The sequence below is a fragment of the Alosa sapidissima genome, chromosome 2, assembly GCF_018492685.1.
Source record: "Alosa sapidissima isolate fAloSap1 chromosome 2, fAloSap1.pri, whole genome shotgun sequence".
NCBI lineage: Eukaryota > Metazoa > Chordata > Actinopteri > Clupeiformes > Clupeidae > Alosa > Alosa sapidissima.
Window position 1 is genome coordinate 16,883,736 of NC_055958.1, and position 20,364 is coordinate 16,904,099.

General features: G+C 37.7%; 5 protein-coding genes across 23 annotated transcripts in view; 1 reads left to right on the forward strand and 4 right to left on the reverse strand.

Moving 5' to 3' along the window:
- Nucleotides 1-4,611: 4,611 nt before the first annotated feature.
- Nucleotides 4,612-5,850, reverse strand: LOC121699782 (gamma-crystallin S-1-like). 2 transcript variants are annotated; one of them, XM_042082203.1, is made up of 3 exons: nucleotides 5,832-5,850; nucleotides 5,415-5,657; nucleotides 4,612-4,884 (listed from the first exon to the last, which is right to left on the reverse strand). In XM_042082203.1, the coding sequence occupies exons 1-3, from the start codon at nucleotides 5,838-5,840 to the stop codon at nucleotides 4,612-4,614; spliced, it is 525 nt and encodes a 174-aa protein (XP_041938137.1). In that variant the 5' UTR covers nucleotides 5,841-5,850. The 2 variants fall into 2 exon arrangements, with proteins under 2 accessions (XP_041938137.1, XP_041938145.1); XM_042082211.1 differs by having other exon boundaries at nucleotides 4,612-4,870; nucleotides 5,404-5,657.
- A 1,165-nt stretch (nucleotides 5,851-7,015) lies between these two features.
- On the reverse strand, nucleotides 7,016-8,301 carry LOC121696368 (gamma-crystallin M2-like). The gene is made up of 3 exons (XM_042077820.1): nucleotides 8,272-8,301; nucleotides 7,913-8,155; nucleotides 7,016-7,344 (listed from the first exon to the last, which is right to left on the reverse strand). Exons 1-3 carry the CDS (start codon nucleotides 8,278-8,280, stop codon nucleotides 7,072-7,074), a joined length of 525 nt encoding a protein of 174 aa, XP_041933754.1. The 5' UTR covers nucleotides 8,281-8,301; the 3' UTR covers nucleotides 7,016-7,071.
- Nucleotides 8,302-9,965: 1,664 nt separating this feature from the next.
- Nucleotides 9,966-14,389, reverse strand: LOC121698139 (gamma-crystallin M2-like). 2 transcript variants are annotated; one of them, XM_042079957.1, is made up of 3 exons: nucleotides 14,378-14,389; nucleotides 10,632-10,874; nucleotides 9,966-10,241 (listed from the first exon to the last, which is right to left on the reverse strand). In XM_042079957.1, the coding sequence occupies exons 1-3, from the start codon at nucleotides 14,387-14,389 to the stop codon at nucleotides 9,966-9,968; spliced, it is 531 nt and encodes a 176-aa protein (XP_041935891.1). The 2 variants fall into 2 exon arrangements, with proteins under 2 accessions (XP_041935891.1, XP_041935900.1); XM_042079966.1 differs by lacking the exon at nucleotides 14,378-14,389 and adding an exon at nucleotides 11,251-11,259.
- On the reverse strand, nucleotides 11,939-14,333 carry LOC121698129 (uncharacterized protein C2orf80-like). Of its 2 annotated transcripts, XM_042079936.1 has the most exons (8): nucleotides 14,293-14,333; nucleotides 13,909-13,990; nucleotides 13,515-13,597; nucleotides 13,157-13,235; nucleotides 12,990-13,067; nucleotides 12,802-12,889; nucleotides 12,590-12,693; nucleotides 11,939-12,299 (listed from the first exon to the last, which is right to left on the reverse strand). In XM_042079936.1, the coding sequence occupies exons 1-8, from the start codon at nucleotides 14,331-14,333 to the stop codon at nucleotides 12,231-12,233; spliced, it is 624 nt and encodes a 207-aa protein (XP_041935870.1). In that variant the 3' UTR covers nucleotides 11,939-12,230. The 2 variants fall into 2 exon arrangements, with proteins under 2 accessions (XP_041935870.1, XP_041935878.1); XM_042079944.1 differs by lacking the exon at nucleotides 14,293-14,333 and having other exon boundaries at nucleotides 13,157-13,232; nucleotides 13,909-14,141.
- A 2,416-nt stretch (nucleotides 14,390-16,805) lies between the features above and the next one.
- Nucleotides 16,806-20,364, forward strand: part of pikfyve (phosphoinositide kinase, FYVE finger containing) — a 33,809-nt gene continuing 30,250 nt past the window's right edge. For 14 of the 16 annotated variants that reach the window (XM_042080146.1, XM_042080150.1, XM_042080042.1 and 11 more), the window contains exons 1-2: nucleotides 16,806-16,974; nucleotides 18,689-18,891. In XM_042080146.1, coding sequence (XP_041936080.1) covers nucleotides 18,705-18,891 — 187 coding nt within the window. In that variant the 5' untranslated portion in view covers nucleotides 16,806-16,974; nucleotides 18,689-18,704. Of the gene's footprint in view, nucleotides 16,975-18,688; nucleotides 18,892-20,364 lie in introns of those variants that run through there. The other 2 variants (XM_042080158.1, XM_042080167.1) reach the window with 1 other exon arrangement.

Consider the following 20,364-nt stretch of genomic DNA (forward strand, 5'->3'; position numbering starts at 1 on the left):
CAAAAATAGATTAGAAGTCAAAAATCCCTTGTTAGAAGCAAAAATGTTCATGCTCTCAGGCCTACTGAGTTCTTTTTGTGCGGTCCATTTTCATGCCCCTGCTGTCTCCTCTATGGAAGAGTTTTGCCATGTAGGCTTGTTATGAGCAATGGGATTGTTTTTTTCATGAACTCGCTTATAACTATGACAGCGGCTACTGGGCCAAATGCTAGTAAAATCATGTCCTTACTAAGGCTTTGGCTAAGCGCCTGGCCCTGAAATGAAAGTTGATGTTTGAACATGTGCTGGGAAAATAACCAGCTTCAGATAATGTTGTGCTGTGCTAGTTAGGGAGCCTAATGATGCAGATGCTGTAGACTGATCGTTTTCATTTGGGTTCATTTGGGACCCTACCATATGTCAGGGATGTTCTGTAGGCATGCTGCATCTCAAAACATTTGAATATCATGGATTTATTTTTTTCCCATAATTTAGTTTAAGTAATAAGTGAAACTTGTATTATCTAGATCCATTACATATAAAGTGAAATATTTCAAACCATTTTTATTTTGTTTTAATCTTGATTATTCTAATCTAGATGATTACAGTATACAGTTTATGGAAATCAAAAATCCAGTATTTCAAAATATTAGAATAAAGTCTTAGTCTGACCAGGGCAATGGACTTTTCCATGATATTCTACTTTTTTTAGATTTACCCGTACTGTAGTTCTTATTCTTTTCTTCCACCATGTAACAGTAAAGTAAACCATGTACATAAATAATCTATAAATCAAAAATAGCAAATGTCTGTTTTTCTCTGAACTATAAAGCTCCTGGAAATTTAAAAGACAAAGAACAAGACTCTTCCCCACTGTGTACCAAGTCAAATCAAGTCAAGTCAAGTTTATTTATATAGCACATTTCATACACAGAGGTCATTCAATGTGCTTTACATAAACAAAACCAAACAATAATAACAAATAAAAGCATAGAAAGGCAATATAGTCAAAGAATAGTTAAAAGGTAAAGATCATAATAAAAAGAAAACATAAAGCACAATGTAGAATAATTTAAAAATAAAGAATAATTAGTAAGCAAAAACAAAAGCAAAAGTTGTAAAAAAAAGTAATAAAAGACAAGGTAGAATAATTATCAAGGCAGATTCAGAATTTGTAACTCGGCACAGTTAGCAGAAAGCATCTGAGAACAGTTTGGTCTTAAGTCTAGATTTAAAACGGGCTACAGTTGGGGCCTTTTTGATGTCATCCGAAAGTTGGTTCCACAGATGAGCTAAAAGCTGCTTCACCATGTTTAGTTCTAACAGTAGGTTTTACTAGCAGGTTTTTCACCTGGGACCTGAGAGGGTGAGAAGGTGTGTACTGCTGAAACATGTCTGACAGGTATTTAGGTCCTGCTCCATTTACTGATTTATAAACAAGCAATAGTGCTTTAAAGTCAATTCTGTGACTTACTGGAAGCCAGTGCAAGGACTTAAGAATTGGAGTAATGTGGTCAGTTCTTTTAGTTTTTGTTAGAATCCTATCTGCTGCATTTTGTATTACCTGAAGCTGTTATAGTTTTTTTTAGGAAGGCCTGTGAACAGTCCATTGCAGTAATCAACCCTGCTGGAGATAAATGCATGAATGAGTTTTTCTAAGTCATATTTTGACATCAGCCCTCTGAGTTTGGCAATATTTTTGAGGTGGTAAAAAGCTGATTTAGTTATCGCTTTCATGTGGCTGTTGAAATTTAGATCACTGTCAATTAATGCACCACAATTTTTAACTGTATCCTTTGCCTTCAACCCTTTTGTGTCAAGGAGAGTGGCAACCCTAAGTCTTTCTTCCTTTTTACCAAATATAATTACTTCAGTTTTTTCTTTGTTCAGCTGAAGAAAATTTTGAGACATCTAGGTGTTGATTTGTTCTATACACTGAGACATAGACTCAAGAGGACCATAGTCGTTTGGTGAAAGAGCTAAGTAAATTTGTGTGTCATCTGCATAGCTATGATATGAAATCAAATTATTTTGGATGATTTGTCCAAGTGGGAGCATATAGAGGTTGAATAATAGTGGCCCCAAGATCGACCCCTGGGGAACACCACAGGTCAAGGACGTTGGTGTTGAGGTACAGTTTCCGATGGCAACAAAGAAGCTCCTTTCTTGTAGATATGATTTTAGCCAGCTGATAACTATGCCTGTAAATCCAACCCAGTGTTCTAGTCTGTGTAGTAAAATATTTTGATCAACAGTGTCAAATGCTGCACTAAGGTCCAGTACCAAACCACACTGCATTGTATAAGTAAAATCATATGCTTTTCTAGTAGTGTTTTCTATTGTTATCTCAAGGGGCCTTATATTTATATTTGGAAGTGGACAGATGTCCCTCACTTGCAGGATAAGAGTGAACTGATTAAGCAATGTACTTCAGTTGTGTATATTGAACAGTAGGCTACTAGGATAATTAGGCCAAGGTCGTAGCCATAGAGTCAACATTGTGAGTGGGGGGTGGGGGGTGGGGGGTAAGCAAATGTCCTAATTTGAAAAAAATGGCAGCCACAGTCAACATATTCTTAAAGGGATCACATATTAATCTATACTATAATTTAAAATACAACTAAGGGTCAGTGTTGTTGATACAAGGCTGTAGGCCCTACTGTTGTCCTAACTGCTCATTAGGACCATAACTTACTATTTTAAGTTTAGCCCACATATTATTGAGTTGAAAACCAAAGTTGAAACACTGTCAAGTTGAAATTCTTCAAAAACCAGTGAAATAGGTTGACTTTTTAAAATAAAAAGTAAAGTCAGACAATTGTTTCACCTGTTTTACCACAATTGTATAGCCTTGCATCTAAATTAAGTATTAGTATTGATATGATATTACAACATTAAATGTCCCATCAACAATTGATTTACATTGTTCAGTTTAGTTTTTGATTACATCTGTAAGTCATTATTTTGGACAGCAGTGAGTGATAGGCTATTATAGTATAACACTGTATGTCCCCCTCAAAGTATATTATGATTACGGTCTTGAATTAGGCTTAGAGTTAACATTAGCTACATTTTGTGATTACATTTACATTACATTTAACAAACATTTACTTTTTTTTATATTTGGAATTGATTGCCCTTATCTTGTTCAGGAGGAGCCCATATTGACAGCCATCATTTACACCACTTTCATTTTTAGATTGTCCTCAATTTCATGAGCAGTTCTAGCTTATTTTACCCACTTATCACTTGCAAGTGACCACTTAGCGACTCCAGCATACCTTTTCTCCACTTAATTTGGTATCCAGTGAGAAAAGTTTGACAGTACTGGCACCTGGGCTAGCAGTGCCTCATGAAACAAATGACAAAAGAAAAACAGATGTTTGATTGACTTTGATTATGTTTGTGACTGAAATCATTTCTGAGCAATGATAGGATGCTGACAAGGTCAAAGCGCATATAAGACTTGCTTGAAAGTATACTAACTATGGACTATATATTGCAAAGTATATGTAAAATGTGAGCTAAAATTCTTTGGACCTATGTGAATAGAATAGGAATTGAGTTGATCTGAAAATGTAATGTGATAAATCAATAAACAGTAAGAAGGTGGTTTTATCAACACTTTATTTGCTTTAAAACCAGTCAAACTTCATATTGTCATAAATTACCTGATGCTATTTATTAGGTTGTAAAATTAAATTGATTCCATTCTTTAATTTCCTTTTTACATTGTGTAACATGTTGATATGTTAAAGCCTAAACTTAATCAAGCCAAGTCACCAAACTATTTCAAAGTTGGGACTCTTTTAACCTTTTGAGCCACTCTGGACTGTGGTATCCTGCAGTAACATTACAATTTACACAAACGTTTTCTACTATTCTAAATGATGTTTTGGAAATTGATAACAAAACTATGCCCCAATATGACAACACAAAGTATATTTTCAGAGTCCTGTGTCAGACAAATAGTAATCTGTTAACAGTTAATTAACTGGTAAAAATGTAAATACACAAACATGTAATACTATATGAGCAGATCCTGTGCATCCAGGATGAACCAAAGGTGGTCAACATAACAACCTCAGTACAAAAAATGAACATGGAAATAGCTAAGAAGCTAGAAAAAAAAGAAAGTGCTTCACCATTAATAAAAATTCTTCCCTCATCCATTTGTTTTGTAGAAATGACAGGCAGCTATCAAATATTGGGAGTTGAATTGACACTGAAGTGAATCTCCTTCCCATAACGGAATAAGGGTGTAATGTCTAAATTAAGCAAAATGTTGAAGCTGATCATCGTATTTCCTTAAAAAAGGAACTTTCAAGCTGAAGTTGCCAAACGACAGGGGCTTTGCATAGAAGGTTATATCAAAAGTTAAAAATCAATCGACTTGCTATACACAACCCCCTGCATTATTTTCTATCAATAGGCCTACATACAGTCCATTGAAAATATTTCTTATGAACAATAAAGTAAGTTCAACAATTGTTACCCATTGCCTTTGAAGAATATTTCTCTGTTTTCCTGAGGTACGAGTTGTAGTCCATGTGTAAAATATGTCCATAAACTTCCAACAGAATTGTAAAAAAATTAGTATGATGGTTATTTTTATCCAAATTGTTATTATTTTCAGTATTCCACAATGCGCTTGATGGAGCCCACTCGAGCAGTAACTCCTCCCCATTCACTGAATCTTGAGTATTCTCTAGGCATCAACAGATAAATCCTGCCCTTGTAGTTGGGCTGGTCGTAAAAAAGCCAGTTGCCTTCCTTCACCTTGCAGGAGAAAATGTCATTGGTGCGGAAGCTGTCCAAGACATTCGGGCAACTGTCTGTGAGATCCATCATCTGACCACCAAACTCAAGTCTCTCATAGATGGAGAGTTTGAAGGAGTCGTTCAACTAATTTGAAGTAAACAAATGAAAGTGTCACATTTCAAGTAATGGATGACAAACAGTATTTCATCATATTAAAACTCATACACCTGTGTGTCTTCTCTATCAACCTCATAAGAGTCTAAAACAAAAAGTGCTTTGGGTTTACAGCTTTACAAATCATCACTATGATGTCACTAAAAGTGCAGTAAGGCATTCAAGGCTTTTAACTCTTGTTTACTTGGTAGATAAATACAGTAGATAGATACTGTAGATACTTTATTGATCCCCAAGGGGAAATTCAAGTTTCACTGTAACTAGCTGTACCTCATTCATACAAGGCCAAGAACAGATTTTCGACTTGGAATTAACATGTCCAACTGCACTTTTGAGAAAAATGAATGGAAAATCCAGAATTAAATAACCACATACAGTATAATATAATACTAATATTTTGTACCACATTGTATTACTTCCTATTCTTTGTTGCCAAAAAAGAATAAAATCATGTTAATTTTTGTTTGACGAGACGATAATGTTGAGCAATGTTTGCTTACCTGAGGAATCACACGACAGGAACATATACAGTCGTTAGTGGCCATCCACTTCTGAAACTCTGGGTATTGTCCTGGGCTCACAAAGTACTGGTGGCCCGTGTAATTGGCACCTTCATATATCATGAAGCAGCCGCTCTCCACCTTGATAGAGTTGCATCGGCGGAAATGAGACTGCAGGTCTGTGCAGTCACTGCTGCAGTCATAGTAGCAACCACCAAAGTTTTTTTCTTCAAAGAAAATGATCTAAAATTAAATTACATGAATTTCCTTGAATTACTGAAAATGGCAAGAAGCTTTAAAAACATAATTACTTTATCTTAAGGTATGTGTGTGATAATCAAATGATGTTGTAACATTTTGTTAATAACAATAACCCACTCTACACAGTGCTAGAGCTTACTCAGCTGTGCACGTTACCTTTCCCATTATCGCTGGATTTGAGTGTTCCTTTGTATATCCCTGTTCAGCGTTTTGAACATGGTATATATGGCAGGCCTGAAATGCAGACTCTGCATGTGCCATTCATATGATAATTTCTAGGACTTTTCTCTATTGCATAACTGTGAAGCAACTTTTGTATAAAAAAAAAAACAGTATAAAACGAAATTTAAAGAGGACATAATTAATCAAACATCATGAAAAGCATTTAATTCACCATAATAGGCCTACCAGCGCAAAGCATACAGACGCATATAATGAACAGTGTCCTACCCTTCACAAAGAACTGGTCAAACTATTTTTATTTCATACAGAGACTATATGCCAACACAAACAAATAGTTTATGAAATTATCAAATATATGTATTATGTTCTGGGTGCCATCTACAAATAGATCATGAAGATCATCAAAATATCATTCATATATCATCAAGATATTAGGGTCATATTGGTTTACATCTACCTGCCATCCTACCTATCCACCTACAAATGCATCAACCTAAATGTGACATTCAGCCTACAATATATCTAACCATAGCCATCTATACATATCTAATATACACATATTGCATGTAAAGCTTACAGGGACAGTTGTTCTATCATAATAGGTCTTTATTCTATAATTTGTGTATGTATAACAAACACTACAAAATGTGGGGCATAGGGAAAATTCTACAACAAACGTTGCAGAAAGATTTTTTTATTAGTTTATTATTTTTATAATTTCGTATTTAATTTGGCTTTCTACTCTTAGACACCACACTAGCCACAAAACTGTGGTTTAATATAAACTATTTAACTATTTACTATACTATTTAAATGAATTCATTATGAACTAAATGAATTGCTAAAATAGCTGGTAAATAGTTTCCCCCCAGTATTTGATTGATTCAGTTCTTTTATATAGTAGTGACACTGTAGAATAAGACCTTGGTTTATTTTTTATTGCATATGTATAAGGTGTATTTCAGATTATGTGATTCTTTGATTGGATTGAAAAAACTCCTTCCAGATGAGCATCAGTTCCTCGATGGTTTTATTGAGCTCTCCAAACACAGAGAGGTAGTCGGGCAACTTGTCCCAGACATCGCTACCAGACAGATAACCTTCCACGTGCAGAGAGCAAGAACAAAACTGAAAACACTTGAGCACTGACACCATTTTATTCAGTGTGTGGAAGAAGGCATACAGCAGACACTTCACAAGAACTCCGCTGTCTTTAGAGGTCCATGATGCGCCTGATGGAGCCAATCCTTGGGCTCATGCTACCCCAGTCGCTGAACCTCCTGTACTCGCCGGGCCTCAGATAGTACTGCTTTCCCCTGTAATTGGGCTGATCGTACATGAGCCAGTGGCCATCCATCACGTTGCAGGAGTGGATGTCGGACATGTTGAAGCGGTCCATGACATTGGGGCAGTCGTCCATCAACTCCATCATCTGACCGCTCATGTCATTGCGGTTGTAGATCCTCATTCTGAAGTTGCCGCGTTGCTTCAAGGGATGACAGGAGAAGACACTGACTTAGGCTGATGTCACTGTGATATGTCAAGCATGATTCCTCAAGACAAATAATTGTTACTTGTTCACCTTCAATGGTTTCTGGAATGGTTTCTTTTTTACTAAGAGCAAGTCTGCTATTTGTAAACTGAACCAGTGCCTCAATATGTTACTGTGTTCTACTAAAATATAACTAAATTGGTCAGGAAATACAGAGCAAATTGGCTCCATCTCATTTGGTTAATTTGATTTGCATCTTTCCACCCACAAATAACCTGTTACCATTGGCACTGAGGAACACAAATAGGTTTGCCATAGGCCTGGACTGGATTAGGTTATAATACCAGTCAGTGACAAGTCATGGTAATTACAGGTAGTTCAAAGTATACTTACTATATTACTATATATCTGTTTTACTATATACTATTTACTTATTACTATATATCTGTTTTGTAGACAGTTTTACTGCTTAACATCAACACAGGCTATTTACATAAAGTGGGGGCAGTAAATCCATTATGGTACAAATGAGTTGCTAAGCCTAACTCAGATCTTTGCTTACCATGGGGATCATACGGCAGGACCTCACACAGTCGTTCATTCCCATCATGTGCATATAGTCGGAGTACTCGCCCCTCCTCATGAAGAACTGGTTGCCCATGTAGTTGGGACGGTCGTAGATCATGAAGCAGCCGCTCTCCACCCTGATGGAGTGGCAGCGGTTGAAGTAGGAGTGCAGATCGGCGCAATCACTCATGCACTCATGGTGACGGCCACCGAAGTTCTTGTCCTCGAAGAAGATGATCTACAAGGACAGAAAAAGTAGACATGTTGAACAGAGTATTTGGCATAATTAGTCATGGTATATGGAGCCATTTTGTAAGGGCATTGTGTGTAAAGCAATCTCCATGTGTTACAAACCTTGCCCATGGCTGTTGATGGGGGATATGCGTCGCTGTGTTGTGTTGTCAATGACAGGTTATGTTTATATACATTTCCCTGCTTGAAATGGTACGACAGGATGTGTTGTTATTCAAATCATTGTGGACCACTGTCAGCAAAAACTTTACAGGTGTCTTGCAACTTTTTTCAAATGCTCTGTCTATGATAACCAAAGTGTTTCCAGCAAAAACCACGGCACTGAAAGCTGATGGAAAGCTCAGGAGTGAAATTGGTATTTGTCTGTGACATTCACCTTTCATGTTAATGATAACATAGGACAAATATTTTGAGTTGTATACAAGACTTCTTTAATTGTATCACATTATCACAACAATTTTACATCAACTCATAGTTCTGTATATTCTCCCCTAAATTCTTTAGATGTGATTGAACAAATGCTGTACGACTATGTTTTGTCTCTGTTTTGTCTGGGCTTTACTGGAAGTTACATCGGCTGCATGTGCCCTGTGCACAACATAATGGAATCCAGAAACCTAGCATTCCGGCCTTTTGTGAGCCTTTCTAATTGGGAGCTCTGCCAACGAGGCATGTTTTCCCTTTTCATCGTCTGCCTTGTTGAACAGCCAGGTGCTGTATCCTATGACCTATCAGATAATGTCCTATCAGTTAGTATCCTATCAGATCCGATCAGACCCAGGGTGATCCCACCCATTTGAGAACGACAACAAATACCAGTGTCTGGTTTGCTGTAGATGAGTGTTGAGGAGAGGAAGGATACTGGATAGGAGAGGAGCATTATCAAGAGTAGTTTTCTTTGGTTTTGTGGTGCAGTAAGACTGCATGTGTAGTTGGCTGCAGATGATCTGCAGATGAAATAGAACTATTTTCAACAAACTTTTTTTGATGAGAGATGTTTGATTTTTAAAGAGGATTAATATGTAAGGAGAAAATGTGCAATTAAGAAGTTAAGTAACACATATCATGCTGTTAGCTTTTGTCTTGTGCCATCTATTGACAGGCTGAATAACTTTTATGTTGAACTTTTATACCTTACACTTGTCTGTTAACTCAGCAATGTTGTTCATTCAAAAGACTAATTAAAACCCCAAAATGATGTGTCACTCTCTGAGATCCCACTATAAAACTATCAAATTCAAAATGGATAAAAACACATGCAAGGCATTTGTGGTATAATTGTGAAAGAGCAGAATGGAATATATTTGGGTTAGAATAACTTCTGGAAAAAGCCTTATTCATATGAAGAAAAGGTGCAAAATATCAGTTGGCCAAAATCACTGGAAATTGGCGCTGTGGTTTGTTGACTCCTGTCAGTAAGCTTATCAAATCCATCTCTTATTGTTTGGTAATGTTTGCACATGGATACTTTTCTGAAATATATCATGTAATTTATGTCCATACTTCCTTTTTTTGGTTAAAACAATTTTACATAATCTGAAAATGTTCAACAACCATTTACTCACCAGATTTTAACATAATATTGTAACATAGTCTTGGATTATTGGAGATATCTTTGGCAGACACATGTTAAAACATAAGTTGTGTTTCCCTGTATTTTGAAGATTTAAAATAAGTTTTTAAGACTGTGGTGATTGAATGTGATCACAAAATGCTCACAAGTCCACATGTTATGCATTCTCTTTTATTGACAAACCAGTGCCAAAGAGATGCATGGAAAAACAGTGTCAGACTTCTTAAAAATCAGTGACCTTCCGGAAGGAGCCGGTGTTGGCGCAGGTGGCGCCCCAGTCGCTGAATTTGCGGTACTCGCCAGGCCTAAGGAAGAACTGGCGGCCTTGGTAGTTGGGGTGCTCAAACATGGTCCAGTAACCCTCGAGGACGTTGCAGGAGTAGATATTGCGGTTCTGGAAACTCTTCTGGACAGACTCACAGTCATCAGTGAACTCCATCATGCGACCCTGGAACTCAGGGCGCTCATAGATGCGCATCCGATAAGGCCCACCGCTGGTCTGTGAGAAGGACAGTCACTCTGTTAGTTTTCAGTTGCCAATTTGGCATGTGTTGTTTCTCCTCACAATGTTTCTTATGTCGACTCGGATTAGGACTAAATTGCCCTGATTCAGTCAATACTGTTAGATCTTGTCAATGCATGTATTCAAGGAATGTACTTACAAGAAACATTCTTCAATACATTGAAGCACCATTACTACCATTACTACTAAAACAGCCAGTGATGGTAAAACATACATTTCCAAGAGGATTCTGATATGATATGGCCAAAATTATTCTTCTCAGCACCTCAGCAACTCATAACATGTATTTTACAAATAAGTCTTTGGCAGACTTAGTGCACAACACCCCCGTCAAGAAGATTTCCTCAGGCAACTATAGCTACTCACATAGTTGAAGGTACGACAGGAGCGGATGGAGTCATTGTAGCCCATCCAGTGCTGATACTCAGGGTACTCCCCACGGGTCAGCACATACTGGTAACCAGAGTAGTTGGGCCGCTCATACAGCACCCAGCAGCCGCTCTCCACCCTGATGGAGTTGCAGCGGCTGAAGTGGGGATGCATGTCAGGGCAGTCCGCGTCGCACTCATAGGAGCGACCTTGGAAGTTTCGATCCTCATAAAAGGTGATCTACCATGCAGGCAATAGAGAGAATGCAATTTGCAATGACCCACATCACCTCATGACACACTCCTCCATAAGTATGCAAGCAGACTTACAATATATGAAACACAAATATATTCATGCATGCATTGTACAGTATAATATTTGCATGCATTTTGAATATAATGGTAATTAAACAGCTATACTTTAAGCAGCACTGAGTTTTGCATGCATTACATAGTCTTACATAATATATTACATAATCATCCACATAAAGCTTACAGAGAATTAAATGACTAATTAGGTGAAATGACTAATTAATAAGAGCCTTTACTATAGCCTCATTATAGCATTTCCACAGAGATAACCTTTCCATTGCTCTTGGTCCAACCTCTGCTCTTACCTTACTCATTCTGCACAGCTCTCTGGAGACACTGGAAACAGCAGCCTTGCCAGCTGGGGCCTGTGACCCCTCGCTTTATACGCCTCAATCAACGCTTGATGGATAACACTTTATTTGTTATTTTAATGACTGGGATTTGGAGCCCTGGCGGCGCTGCCAACAGTCTGGATCTAGTGCATGGAGTTAAAAGCCCTGATTCATCAGAGCAAAAGGCCTAGCAGGGCACATTGCTGACACCTTTTTACCATCTGCCTCTTTTTTTTTGATACTGTCATTGGAGTGTCACTGCATCCAAGAACCTGCCAAAATAGGATTAATGTTTGTCACGTGGTATGTTTAAGCTCATCACAAAGCCTATAATATTGTTTGGTGCATTCCCTGGCAATCAAAGCTTTTCTGAAATGTGCTGCATGACACCTGGTAGAAGCCTAACCTGACTGTTTATGGTTTGTGTGTGTGTGTGTGTGTGTGTGTGTATGTAAGTCATTGTATGTTAAGGGTCACAGGTAGTTCTTAAGATGTTTAATGCCTGTATTTACCTGCAAAAATATGGATTAAAATAGAATGTCATTTTGTCAAGACAGTTACTTCAAAAAGCTGAGAAGAGGCATGAATGTCATGAAAAAAGCTGAAGAGGCATGAATGAATTACAGAAGTTTATTTATAAGTTTAACACTTTGATGAATTTATGGACACCCCATGAAAGAGAATCTAACAGAGCCACTGATGTACAAGGACCTAAAAGGAAGAAACAAAAAAAGTATAATCGCAAGATCGTAGATTTCACTCAAAGATGTAAAGAAACAAAAGTGTTGTCTGAACTGCATACTGAAGTGCACACATCTCCATGTCTAGTATGAACCAATACAAAGACAACAAAGACTGACGCTATCATGGAAAATGCCCTGCAGCAGAATTCTCATGCAAGTATCTCATTAGGATTTTGTATCCTGTGTTGCTGTGAATTTCATGCTCTGATTTCAGTCTTGCAGGGATTCTTGTGATCCCTCATAATGCTCTGTCTTCTCAGTCAAGGAGTCTCCACTGTCCTGCAGTTGTAACAGATACACACTTTAACTGTAAGTGTCACTTTAAACTGTAATCTCATACTGAAGTAACTCTGTTTGGCCACAAGGTGTTGCCATTGCATCTTTAAAAGATGACCATGTGCAATACAGCAGTGTAGGACATATTCACAAACTCAAAGTATAAGATATAACACTCCATCACATGATTTCCCATTTTTGGACCTACAAACAGTTTCTTACGACAGTGAGCTTTCATTTCTGCATTTTCTTTATGATTCACACAGTGTAATGAAGGGTGTTGCATCATTTACCGAAAAAGATGAAGCGGAGGACCTTGATGGCGAAGGGAGTGCGGGTTGTCTTGCAGTGGTGGCAGCCTTACAGTGTATGGACTTCCAGCGTTTTAGCCTCTCATCTATATCCATGAAATAAAACAAATTTAATAGAATCACAACACAAACGACACAGACTTGTGCATTTTAAAAAAATCAGTATTCTCCTCCAAGGAGGGACATCAACATACTGTGCTTGCGTGAGCGATCCACTGCCTTATAGGAGCCAAGCATGGCAAATGGATGGTAAGACAAGGCAAAGGGGTGGACGATAGCACTCTGTCAATGATACCAGACAGTGGCCCATTTGTCAGAGGCAAACATAAATTATTTTCACTGATATAGCACACAAATATAAAATGAATGCAACTCAGTTTACCTTAGTCTGATTATGAGCGTAAGAGGCAGACGGCTTGCAGTTGTACAGACAAAGAATGTCCTCCACTGGCAAGCTATTCTGCATGATGAAGTTTATATATTTTACATACAGTATGTCCATTTTGTGTGTATAATTCTATTCTACGCGTGCATTAGATATCCACTCACTAAGATCAACCCGGCAAAGGAGGACAGGATCATAGCTTCTCGCTCCGCTCGGTTAGGGTACTGTATGTGTCCAGGGCTTCTTTGTCCATTGTAGGAATACAATCAAATCATACACACAAAAATAAATACACAAAGCAAGATATGAAATACAAAACAACAAAATAATGATAAATGTCCAGATTAAGAACAAAATATGTAACAAAATACTTTAATACAATAATAGCTTATTCAAAGTTTATTCAAAGTTTAATAATTGAGTAAATATAGTGTGCATGAGTGATATTTGATTAAGGTCTGTATGGCAAACAGACCCACCTACTGTACAATCCCCGGGGAAAAACAGGAAAGAAAGACTCACATGACAAAATTTTCCATGAGGTCTTTGCCATCCTCTTTATTCAACCACCACAGTGCCACGCTAATTGCCAAGTCATAATGGGCCTGAGAATACAGACAAAAATGACAGACCAAAGAAATAATCATCTGAAAAATACTGAAATTATAGATATTGTGCTGTAATTGCATCTTGAACTTCATTCACTTGTGAAAAAGTATATCAAGCACAAACATCAGAAACTGCCTGAAAATAAATAATGTATCCAGTGTTGTGCATGTATTCTCAGTGTGTGAAAATTCCATCCATATGCCACATTCATAGGTTTTCTTTCTTTCTTGTGACCATAGTAAAATAGACAACTCTGTTGTAATTATTTTGAAAGTTCTACATGGAAATAAGAAAAATGTATACTCACAAGATCATCCAACATTGAAGAGGCTCCTTTCCCTTTGGGATCAAATCCATTTTCTCTGAGTTTCTGTCCAATATAATCACCACTTTTAAACAGGAAAAAAAAACCTTCAGACTTTGTGATCCCTCTTTAGATTTGGTCAGCAAATGAAAAATGACAAATGAAATGGACATTTTCAAGCAGAGAAATATACTAAGATTTATATTTGATACATATTTGCATGGGAAGGAAAAATTGACACACTGTACTGTGTCAACTAGTTCCATGAGACCAAAGCTTGTGATGTCTCTACATCAACACATTCAGCGATAATAGCCTGTTTACTTGTCAACATAGTACACCTAGCAACAAGAGCACATGCAGGTAGCTGAATAAGGAGCAACTCACAGTAATGCTTCGATATCTCTTTTCAGTTGTCTGGACTCCATTTCTCACCCTGTGCACAGAAAGCAGACACACATACGTGTTAAGCTTTACCACTCATTAAAATGAAACTAATGAAAGACAGGAATTATATGTACAGTATCTTGCTACTCGTCAGTAATATCATTCAGTCTGGAAGACTGCCTTAGCATGCGTGTGGGAGCAGAGTGTGGGAAAGTTGCTGATGCTATGGATGAGAATAGAGATCAGTAATTAACTCTTAGATGTATTTGAATGACTTTGGTCACTCAAGAACTTTGCTGATAGAGTATGTAGCAGCTTTAAGATTAAAAGCCTATCAATCAGGTTTGGCAAGACAGCAATGATCCATGCAGTCTTAGGTGTTGTGCTACACTAATCTCTTTCTTACAGGTTTGTATAGAATTAAACAAGGCAATGTATGTTGTGTGAGTATGATATATGTTGTGAAAGTATAAGTTCAAAGTTAGATTTGATAGAAATAATATAGGATAAAACTAAAACAATGTTTTTGACATTCATTTAAAGCCTCCAGTTTCAGATGTGTAAGCTTCAAAGCTACATCTGGCAAACATAAACTGGACTATACTTGCTGAAAAAGATACATGATAAGTGACCCCGACATTAAAACCAATTTTGAATGAGTGAAGAGGAGAATAGACCAAGGTAGGTTATTTAACTCACCTGTGACTCCCTGTAAGAAACACAGTAAACAGAAGATGGCAGTAATCCTCATGGAAGACAGGAAGTAAATAGACTGATAGTATAACGTTGGTCTCAGGTATTGGGCTCACAGCTGAATAATTTATTAAGGAACACCTGTCAATCACTTCAACAATGGAGAGGGCCACACAGGCTACAATGGATCCCAGAACAGTTGCTTAGGCACTACAGCAAGATTATAACCACAAAGTAACCTGAGTTTCTTTGCATTCAGAAGATTTCTATGAGAAACTCAATGTTCAGTTTGTCAGAGGACCAGTCAACCTGGCCATTTTGTTAGTCTGGCTAGGGTAATATAAGTGAACTGACATAGGCCTAGTATAACTATGACCAATGTAACCAAAATATTCTGAGGTAGGCATATGGATAAAACATTTGTCACAAGTTAACCATTAATGCAGAAACTGTTATTAAAACAATAATAGCTTAATTAAATATTATAATTGGAAATTGGCTTAAGTATTATAAGCTTAAATATTATAATTGGAAATATAAAAGCAATCAATAAATAGCCTAAATATTTAGATATACTCAGTTAGTCAGTCTGTCAGTCAATCTCTCTCAAGCTGTATTAGCCCAGCCTACACACCTATCTAGCCTATTTGTCTATTAAAACGTCACGTGTGTGTGCTTTTTTTCTCTGAAAAAGGCATATCATTACAGCTGTGGTGTAGGCTAGTCTAGGTAGCTGTAGTGGATATACTGTGATGTAGTGATACTGTGATCAATCCCAAATGTTAAAACTTATCCTTGCCTATTATGGGTATACTGAGATGGTGATGCTTTTTAAGTGGGTATACTGCATAGTCCTGCGTATCACGTATACACCACTGCATTACAGAAGCTTTTATTTCACAATTTAACTTTAGCAGTCTGTATTATAGGCCTATTAAGCAATCTGTGAGGGAAAAAATCACCCAACCCAAAACTAATTGCAACAGAAATTGTTTTTGTTGTATTCAGTTCATGAAACCTTCCCATATCACATACCAAACGTCCATGAAAATCCAAGTGGTGGAACATTGTCAAAATTGGAATAATTTGTGCACTATATTCATCAGTTTACTTTCATTCTTCAATTGTTCAGTTGCTTTCTTTGGTTTCCTTCCCTGTGAGCCAGTGAGCTATGATGTGGTTTGGAGGAGGGTGTGTGTGTGTGTGTGTGTGTGTGTGAGAGAGAGAGAGAGAGAGAGAGAGAGAGAGAGAAATTCACAAAAGAAAGAGCTGAATTCTTCCTAAAACTTTCAAAAGATATACCGTATTTCAACTCATTGAGCAGTGCAGATCAAATGATTATAATACTGGGAGAGGGGCAAACAGCACCTCCGGCTGCCCAGTTTGTCAAAGCCTGCCATGATGCAAGGGACAGAGTGTAGATCTACTGGATCTCCATCCTATTTGTATCCATGCTTGTCTGTTTCTAACCAGCACTGTTGTTTATTATTGTCTGCTGGTTGTTATTGTTGTTTTTTCCCCCACTGTCATTATTTTTATTAGCACTAGGCCTACTGTTATCACAAATGTTATTATTTTTATACAGCACTGCTTTGGCAGGCAACACTGTAAAAGAACAGTCATGCTAATAAAGCCAATTGAATTGAATTGAATTGAATTGAATTGAATAGAGAGAGAGAGAGAGAGAGAGAGAGAAACTCTATCCCCTATCATCATCACCCACCCAGCACGAATAGCCATTCACTCGTTGTTTGATTGGAACGCCTAGTCTCGTGATCACAACATAGATCGACTATCCTAGTTCTACATGCTATGCCTAACGTAGTTAGCACAAGGTACTTGAAGGATAGTTCTTCAGAGGAATGATCTCACTGGTAGATTGGGTAAACATTAAATGATGGACAGTAATCCAAACTGTTGATTTCTCGGGAAATGATGAACTGATGATGTCAAGATGATACGAAGGTTTTAAGCAAACTGACAACCAAGGTAAAGTGGTGGATAGTGTTAACGTTAATGTTAGCTGACTTGGGAGTCACTTCAAACATTCTGGTGAAATACTGCTAACCAACCAACCATTGGGCCTGTTGTCAGGTCTTCGGGAAACACCAGCTAACAAATGCATGTTGGTTGGGGAAACCATCCTCAATGCTACAGTAGTTAGGTATTTTGTGTGCTAATATTTGTAGCTTTGGGTATTGGAAGAATGTACCTTGAAAAAATGGGTTTGCTTAGTATAGCCTAGCTGGCTAGCCAGATAGCGGATTCATTAGTTAGCTGGCAGACGACACACATTTGACTTCATTCCCAATGATAGGATAAGTCTTTAAGTTTTCTCTAGCAAGAGTGCAATGTATGTCGTAATATTGGATAGTTATATTGAATGTATGAATGATTTGTATACATATCATAGCCTACTTCGTTGGTTGGTTGATTGTTAAAGCGGACTGGAGATTTTCACAAAAAGTGGCCCTACGCACCTGAAGAATGAGGTTAATTCAAGCAGTTTAACTAAATGGCCATGTAACCAAATAACCATAACGTTGGATCATGGTGGTTGATGATGGGTTGAGTTAATCATATAACATAACAACCGCGTGAGTTTAACATTAACAAACTTAACGTCACAGTAGACTGGATTAACGCAGAAGTGCACCGCGCGATTCGGCACGATATGTACAGTATGTTGTGCATCCAGTTAGCAATAGGTTTTAGATTCATAACTGTCACTCGCCTTTAGTAGTCACATGATGTGTTTTTTTGTTTTTTAAAGAACGAAAGGATTATGGTTTTAATGTTCTTATGTTTTTTCTCTTCACGATGCCGTTATGGGTTTTGACGTTGCCCATGTTATTGTTTACGGTTGGTTAAGATTAGTTGTATTTTTATATCAAGATGACGTGTTTCATTCATAAGCAGTCTGTTGGATTTACCAAACAGTAAGTGAAAGAGTAATTGTATAACATCAGCCTATGGCGTACAGTTATTAATCTGTCCGATGTTTATGAGTGACATTAGGCAAGCATCTGAAAGTAAATTATTCTGCATGTAAATTTCACTTCCGCTTGTGCGAGGTTTGTTTTCAACTCATGTCAACCCTTATGAAGTAGATCCTGAGTCGAACTTTCTTTAGCAGTATGAGATTCCCTGAACAGATAGGCGGCTTGTTGGCTACCTTGCTTCAGTGGTTGTTTTCTTTTTTGTAAGAGTGAGGGTGAATGGAGTCATGTGCTTCCTCTTGAGAACACATGCATGCCTTTGAGTCTTAAGATAATACACAGATTTCACACATTGAGGGTTTCCCCTTAACTCTCAGCATCTTTTGCTTAGCCGATGTATGGAATGGTCAACTACAGCTGCACTCTTTGATTTTACAATGAAATGACTGACCATTTGAATAACTTTACCAGTATTCACCATGTTTAATAGTTATGGAGTTAAACTTAATCCTAATCCTAAAACAATCCTGATCAAAACCTGAGGGAGTTTGCTTTTTTAGATTCTGGTATAAAATATTACTAATACTTCTCCCGATACTCAGGATCACCTGTAAATGTCAGAGCTTTGTCTGCCTCCCCTTCTATCATATATATTCCCCCTGGGAGAGTTGTTCTGTCCAATTTGTGCTTTTACACCCTCTCTCTTTCTCTTTCTTCTTCTCTTCCTCTCTCTCTCATGGCGCTCGTGCCTGTGTCTCTCTCAGCCGCAGGAGTAGTGACATGGCCGCTGATGACAAGTCCTCCTCCTCGTCCTCCACCCTGGACTGGGTTCCGGAGCCGCCACCATCCCCGGTGCCAACCAGCCCGTCCCACTTGACGCACTTCAAGCCGCTGAGCCCCGAGCAGGAGGAACCTCCCCTGCGCTCGGCCTACAGCTCCTTTGTCAGCCTGTTCCGCTTCAGCAAGGGTGAGTGAGAGTGGTGACTCTGGGACCACAGCAGAGTTGCAGCACTGTATACTCACGGAAAACCCACACGTTTTTTATTTGGGAGGATGCTTCTCTTTATGTTGATTTTTTTTTTCCGCTTTGAGGTTTTATTTTCACATCCTTTAACTGACCTCATTAGGCTATGTCCTAAATAAAATAATTCCTAGATGCCTACAGTGATGAACAATAGAGTACAACCTTTATGATTTGAAGTGTTTTTCTTGCACCTGTTTGGGGTTTGTTCTTTGGCTTAAGAACATTAAAATAAATATTCACTGAGCTTCTTATACTTTCAGCAGGGGATTGATCTTAATTGATATGTGGCACCTCTCAGACTGAATTTGGATGTTTAAAGCGATTCAATACAAGGTTTGGGGTTGACATTCCCAAAATTAAAAAACAAAATTAAAAGTATAAGTATATATACTCTATATATACTACTATAAAATGAGACAACCTAAAGTTTTCATGGTCTGCTTATGCTCTTGAGTTTGGCACTTAACTAACCATGGTACACTCTTGAGTTTGGCACCTAAATCATCACAGTCTTTTCCAAATTTAATAAAAATGGACAGGGAGGCTGCTTTTTGTTTGTCTTTTTCTGGGATGAGAGTGGTGTGTTTCCGGATGTGTGTGTTGGAGAGCAGCCATCAGTCTTCAGGGATCATGTGACGGAGGAGACCTTGTGCACAATGCTTGTGATACTGTAGACAGTGTCAGGTCACCTGACTCTCAGGCATGAATGTCATTGGTCAGCTGCATGTCTGATGAAGCAGTTATGCTGGAACTGGTTGTCCTTTTCCCCTTTATTCCTGAGTCAGAGTGGTAATAAACTCCCAGTGAGCGACTGATCTTGAGGGCTGCAAACTTATGCAGCATTCAGTTTAGGACTAGTAGTTAGGACTGGAAGTCGCATGGGTGCGTTGTAGAGACACATGATAAATAAAAAACGCACTTCAGATATTATGTTGTTTTTTTATACATACAAAAGACAAAAATGTAGAAATTGGCATACGTGTAGATAACCTGCTCACCAGTGAAGTGTTTTTCATGTGTTTGCACTGAACAGTGCAATGTATGGATTTTTTTAAGATGCTTATGGTCTCCAAATGAACCATAATGAATGTGTATTCATACAATATTGTATGAGTGTCATACCTAATGGTCAAATAAGAATATTTGAAGAGATTGGTTCTAAAACGCTATATCTCCATTTTTGAAAACATTAATAAGTCATGTTATTTAATTGTGTATTTCAGGTAATATCAATACAATTGCAGTTGTGTTGTTTTGACTAAGTAAAGATAAATCAAATAACAATAACCCAATTACAGTTCCACTGAAATTAATTGGAAAACAAAAATTAAGGAAATGATTAATAAAAATTCTTTAAAATGGAGGATATAGCATTTTGGAACCAAACTGTTCATCATTTCAGATTAACCCCTTACC

What these genes read in the sequence shown, in the direction of transcription:
- LOC121699782 (XM_042082203.1), bottom strand. An exon ending in CCTGTCGTGTGATTCCTCAG is followed by an intron (nt 4,885 to 5,414) that starts GTAAGCAAACAT and finishes ACTTCAAATTAG; the next exon opens with TTGAACGACTCCTTCAAACT.
- LOC121696368 (XM_042077820.1), bottom strand. An exon ending in CCTGCCGTATGATCCCCATG is followed by an intron (nt 7,345 to 7,912) that starts GTAAGCAAAGAT and finishes CATCCCTTGAAG; the next exon opens with CAACGCGGCAACTTCAGAAT.
- LOC121698129 (XM_042079936.1), bottom strand. Translation starts at nt 14,333, where the DNA reads ATGGAGTCCAGACAACTGAAAAGAGATATCGAAGCATTACT. An exon ending in CTCATGGAAAATTTTGTCAT is followed by an intron (nt 13,236 to 13,514) that starts GTGAGTCTTTCT and finishes CAATGGACAAAG; the next exon opens with AAGCCCTGGACACATACAGT. An exon ending in ACGCTCATAATCAGACTAAG is followed by an intron (nt 12,890 to 12,989) that starts GTAAACTGAGTT and finishes TATCATTGACAG; the next exon opens with AGTGCTATCGTCCACCCCTT.
- LOC121698139 (XM_042079957.1), bottom strand. An exon ending in CCTGTCGTACCTTCAACTAT is followed by an intron (nt 10,242 to 10,631) that starts GTGAGTAGCTAT and finishes TCCTTCTCACAG; the next exon opens with ACCAGCGGTGGGCCTTATCG.